The following is a 6,193-nucleotide window of genomic DNA, read 5'->3' on the forward strand; positions in this document are numbered from 1 at the left end:
GCCCTGAATCAAGGCTTTTTAATTATCCAATGTCCATTACCAAATGAGATTTTAGTGTTTGTACGTAGCACTTACATTTGCAATGATTTAACATACACCCTCACATGACTTAGAAAAGCTACAAAGACTATTCACAGCACTTACATTACTGTTGCCCTATTGTTGGTTTGATTGCTTATATTGTTCTCGCCATTTGAGTTATATATATATATATATATACATATTCACGTCCTCAAACTTAAAACTAATTAGAGCACTAAATTAACACCATTTAAAAACCAAAGGAGGAGAATGATAATATTGACGTCATAGACAAATGCAAATGCAGGAACCAAAGTGGCAGTTTTATTATGGGGCAAAAAAAAAAAAAAAAAAAAAAAAGTACAGCCACCAAAAAGTATTTGGAAACTTAATTTCTTAATTTAAAATATATGAACGTCGTCATATTAGATAAAATATATCAAACCAAGCAGCATCTGCACACAAATGATGCAAGTTTTCTCAGAACTAACTTTACTTTTCGGAGCCATTTTGCTTTATTTTTAACCAATAACATTAGAGCATGTACGTAATATATAAACCACTTAGTGCGCTTGTTTTTAAAAATCTAATTCATACAATATTTTAAGTATTTAATTCCTTTTTGGTGCTACTGTATCTGCAAGGTATTAGATTTCCGAATCCACACAAAAATGCAAGAAATTGTATTGGAAAATAAAAGTAAAATTTTTAAAAAAAAAAAAACTCAATCCAGGATATTGCGGTATCCAGAATAAATTATTATGACCTTAAATTGTTTGACCATCTGTTCCGTAAATTGCACAAATAAATCTAATTCATAAACTTTCCTTTTCTCTCAGGCTGAGAGATAATGACATTTGGATCTGTTTTTCTCTCTGTCCACTTGGAGAACAGGGGAGGAAACAGCCTTTTGTTGTCCTATAACAGTGAGCAGAGACAAAGTGTCTCCATTCATGCAGACAGAGCTATCACAGACAATCTCTGTCCGGCAGTCTATCAAACCAGCATGAACACAACAAACCTGCACTGACGACTGATCCATAGACTCAATAATCTATGCCATATACATCAATTAATATGTACTCATATTTTGTAAACCATACGGAAGAATGCTGAGCTGTTTTCTACTGTGTGTATCCATATATCAAGTAAACTGTGAGGTTCTGAGATGTTTTACTTGCATATCAAATCATTTACCAGCATATTTAACCACAAACAATTCTAGTGTGTGGCAGAGTATTTTGCCACATAATAACTTTTTGGATCTCTGAAAAGTAGCTGAAAATGCCATTTAAAATGTCATCATGGCTTGTTTTACAATACTGGCCTCTAGAGGCTGCTGGGTAAAAAGTATGATCACTAGAGATGTTTGAAATGACATACTAGCATGCTAATATTACTATTTAAACAGTAGCGTGGTGTAAAGTATCTGAGTAAATGTAATTAGTTACTGCACTTAAGTATATTTATGGCTTCTTTGTACTTTCAGTATCAAATATATTAGCCACTTTTACTCAACTTTACTTGATTACATTTGTAATTACACATTTTGCATGGCACCTAACTTTTTCTGCAGCAGTTTATTTCTATTACAAAAGAAGCAATATCACCATCTTCAGGGCATTGAAGGTACTGTATCTTGTGTGTTTTGCCCTTACTCATCCAAAGCTGTTAACAAGGCTACTTTACATGAATGCAAGTGCATCAGGAAGTTGTTGAATCGCAGGTGTTTCATTTATGAGAAGATTACGTGGCTACATGAGGCTGAAAACAGCACATCCAGTGCAAGTATGCTTTAACTCTAAAGTAAACCAATACTCTTCCTAATAATTGTCTTGAAAACTAATGCACTTAAAGGGATAGTTCAAATTCTGTCATTAATTACTCATCCTCATGTCGTTCCAAACCCATAAGACTTTTGTTCATCTTTGGAACACAAATGAAGATCTTTAGGTGAAATCTGAGAGCTTTCTGTTACTTTGATGCTTCAAAAAGTTCATAGATATCGTAAAACTAATCCATATGAATTGAGCAGTTTAGTCCAAATTTTCTGAAACGACACTTGAATTAAGGTTTTTATTCACATATAAACATTCATCAACTTACACATCAGTTGTGGTAAACGGAAGCTCATGCATATTCGCTTGACATAATATGAGAACCAATGAGGTTCATTCTCCTGTTACACAGCACGTTTGAGCTTCCGCAAGAACCAATGAGGTTAATTCTTGTGTTATGCAGCATGTGTGAGCTTTTGCAAGAACCAATGAGGTTCATTCTCGCGTAATGCAGAATGTTTCAGATTCCGCAAGAACCAATGAGGTTCTTTCTCGTGTTGCGCAGCACGTTTGAGCTTCAGTAAGATCCAATGAGGTTCATTCTCATGTTACACAGCAAGTTTGAGCTTCAGCAAGAACCAATGAGGTTCATTCTCGAGTTACACAGCAAGTTTGAGCTTCAGCAAGAACCAATGAGGTTCATTCTCGAGTTACACAGCAAGTTTGAGCTTCAGCAAGAACCAATGAGGTTCATTCTCGAGTTACACAGCAAGTTTGAGCTTCAGCAAGAACCAATGAGGTTCATTCTCGTGTGTTATGCAGCACGTTTGAGCTTCAGTAAGATCCAATGAGGTTCATTCTCATGTTACACAGCAAGTTTGAGCTTCAGCAAGAACCAATGAGGTTCATTCTCGAGTTACACAGCAAGTTTGAGCTTCAGCAAGAACCAATGAGGTTCATTCTCGTGTGTTGCGCAGCACATTTGAGCTTCTACAAGAACCAATGAGGTCCATTCTCGTGTTACGCAGCACGTTTGAGCTTCCGCATGAACCAATGAGGTTTGTTCTTGTGTTATGCAGCATGTTTGAGCTTCTGCAAGAACCAGTGAGGTTTGTCCTCACGCGCCAAGCCGGTTCAGTTGAGCTTCTGTTTATGATCGCTGATCAATGAGTATATGTGAATAAAAGCCTAAATTAAATCTGTTTATCATATAAAGCGATCGTCTTTTCAGAAAATTTTGACTAAACCGCTGAATTCCTAATGATTAGTTTTACGATATCTTTATGAACTTTTTTAAGCATCAAAGTGGTAGTTATGTAACTGTCAATGGAGGGACAGAAAACTCTCAGATTTCATCAGAAAGATCTTAATTCGCGTTCCGAAGATGAACGAAAGACTTACGGGTTTGGACCGACATGAGGGTGAGTGATAATAAATGACAGAATTTTCATTTTTGGGTGAACTTTCCCTTTAAGACAAACATCATATCGGCATCATTAACATGGTAATAGATTGATGACGTACCTGGCTCTGGTGTTTTGTCTTTGACTTTTTCTCCATGGCTGAAACAGAAACACAGAATTAAATTACATAAAGGAAGCTCCTGTGGAGAATATTAAACTCTATGAGCTCTGGCTAACTGAAGTACTGATTACAAATGAATAATGACAAAAGCTTCTCAACTGTGTGGCATGATATTGATTGAAACATTTCAGTACATACACATGAGGAGGTTTGTGTATTTGTATGAACAGTAGGTTAAGTTTGTGTCCAGCTGTCAAAACTCCTGTCACAGTAATCACTCAAACAGCAAGTTATGCCTGTTTGAACCTTAAACCCAAACCTCAGAAAGAAATAGTCAAGTTATGTGAACTGATTCTTCACTCTTTCAAGCTCAAATGCATGTCAGACCCTCAATGTTTCTGGGCTGCTACATTTGTGAAAATCTACAGGAATGGGTTTCATTTATTCAAATAATACATTGCTGACAGTCTTCACTGAAGGCTACAATTATACATCTGATTTAACAACAATTGCTTTGTGGTCTTTCCCAAGTGGGTCTTTTTAAAGCAATGAGTGATCTTGGTTTGGAAATAGCCAAAATCTGCAAAGGCTGCCATTGCGTAACATCCCAGGAAACATATAATTTAGGGATAATGCTTGAAAAATAGTAAACCGTGATTTGAGGATTCAGAACGCCCCTTCAGATGACGTCAAGTAAGAGTGAACACACAACTCAAGCACTTTAGCATCCTGTGCCCACTGAATGCAGCCAGTCATGAAAAAGCAGCATTGTTTCCACTTTAAACACTTTTTTTACTTCCTCAAACAGTCTGGAATTCCTTCTTATCTGGAAATAGCTGAAGAACATCAGTAAGAACTGATTCCAGATCAGCTGAGTGAGAATAAAAGCAGCTGTATTACCTGAGAGATATCCTTCCAGAGGGGAGGTGGAGCTTTGGTTACTCCAGCAACAGAAGAACAAGCTCCAGACCAGGACGGTGGCCAAAACCAGCACGAACACCCAGAGCAGCCGGGCCAGAGCCGGGTACTCCAGGGCCCAATCCTGCAGCGCGTCCATTCTTAGCCACTTTTCCCTTTTCCCTCTCTGCCTACTCCCTCTTTCCTCTCGTCTAGCTCCTGTGGCTGCTTCTCAGTGGCAGATGGGCAACAGCTGTTTAAGGCCACAGCCCACGTCAGCTCTGGAGGAGTGCGTATACGAGTGTGTACGGCACTCGCAACCCTGCCTGGAATATCCAGCAGCCACTCCCAGGGCAAAACATCTCTCACTCACACACACCCTCAATTCACTCAGGCTCCGAGACCTGTTGGTTAATGGTAGGTAGGAGCAGAGAAATGCACCCGAGGCGGTTTAAAGCGACAACATAGTTCATGCACAAGGAGTGCGTGTACAAACACAGAGAACATAGATGTAGTTAATGTAAACACAGACCTCAAAATGTATTTGGACACTTGTCACACTTATAAAAAAAGATCTTGAGGGGAAATGATTACATACATCTACTCAAAAAAGACTTTAGTCATTGCTAAAATGGCTGAGAAAAGTGAAGTTAGTTCTGAGAAAAGGTCTCTAGAATTTGCATTTTTAAGTGTGACTTCACTTTTAAGGCTTACTATATTCGTAATAAGGCAATTTTGAGGTGTCTTTAAACTATGCTTACATAAAAAAATAAAAATGTTAGATACAATGTAGCCTACTTGTATAGCAAAAAAACTTTTGCTGATATTGAGGTGGGATACAGGTAGGTCATGGACAGGTTTGGTATAGGGTTAAAGGGTAAAGGAAAGTGTAAAAAAAAAACTTTTTTTTTTTAAGTATAATGCAAACACATGCAAGTACACGGTAAGTGCATTGTATCATAACTAAATGTTAATACCTAGCAGTTAATATACAGTGGGTCCACAATTTATGACAAAACATTGTTCTCTTTCCCATTCAAAACTATATTTGATGATTTTACAGAAAGGTATACACTTACAATCTCCATTTTGAAGAATGTACCAAATAGATCAGCTTCCAGGAACAACATGCATTCAGTAAGTACAAAACACACACTTTCCACAAGCATTTTGTCTGGACTTTGGATGAAATGTAAAAATAACCAAAGGAAAATCTGTTATTTAGAGGAAGCTGGTCATTTATGAGTCACTACAGGATCTTTCCATCGCGGTTTGCTTCTTTGACAACACACAGCCTGTGTTTTCAACCTCTGGCCCAAAATTACCTGGTCTCCTTCAAAATCAAACACAGATGCCCAACATTCCTAGGTTTCAGCTTGTAAACACAACACAATCAACAAGGTTTTAAAAGAGAAGATGATCAGTCAGGCAACTGGTAATGAATGGTTTGTGGCGATCTATGGGTGACTAGCCAAACAGTGGTGGAAAAGTTAGTCACTGTTGCCACCTAGTGGATAAAACATTAACTGAACATTAATGAAGGATTTCATTACAGAACTGATGCTGGGTTCCCACAATTTATGACCAATGAATTTACCATCTGTGACGATCGTATACATTAAAAAAAAAAAATTGTTTACAGAAGATTGCATCTAAAGCCTGTAAAATGTATCCAAATAAATGCTTTAGAACAGTTACTTAAAATTACACAATTGATCAAATATTTGGGGGCCGCACGTTTTTGTTTTGAAAGCAATTAATCATTTTATTCAGCAAATATACATTACATTGATCAAAAATGACAGTAAAGTCGGGTTACAAAAGCATTCAAATAATACTGTTATTTTGAACTTTCTATTCATCAAATAATCCTAAGCATATTAAATATTAAGCAGCACAACAGTGTTTAACATTGATAATAATAAGAAATGATTCTTGAGCAGCAAATCAACATATCAGAATGATTTCGGAAG

At 37.1% G+C, this 6,193-nt stretch overlaps 1 protein-coding gene across 3 annotated transcripts in view; it reads right to left on the bottom strand.

The window, feature by feature from the left end:
• Positions 1–4,414, bottom strand: part of pleca (plectin a) — a gene marked incomplete at its 3' end in the record, with an annotated part of 109,545 nt that extends 105,131 nt beyond the window's left edge. For all 3 annotated transcript variants that reach the window (XM_084423346.1, XM_084423345.1, XM_084423338.1), the window contains exons 1-2: positions 4,224–4,414; positions 3,324–3,361 (exon numbers count right to left, since the gene is read on the bottom strand). In XM_084423346.1, the coding sequence (XP_084279472.1) occupies positions 3,324–3,361; positions 4,224–4,380 (195 nt within the window). In that variant the 5' untranslated portion in view covers positions 4,381–4,414. The remainder of the gene's footprint in view (positions 1–3,323; positions 3,362–4,223) is intronic.
• Between the last annotated feature and the right edge of the window lie 1,779 nt (positions 4,415–6,193).

This window comes from Rutilus rutilus (genome assembly GCF_951802725.1).
Source record: "Rutilus rutilus genome assembly, chromosome: 11".
In the NCBI taxonomy this organism is placed as follows: domain Eukaryota; kingdom Metazoa; phylum Chordata; class Actinopteri; order Cypriniformes; family Leuciscidae; genus Rutilus; species Rutilus rutilus.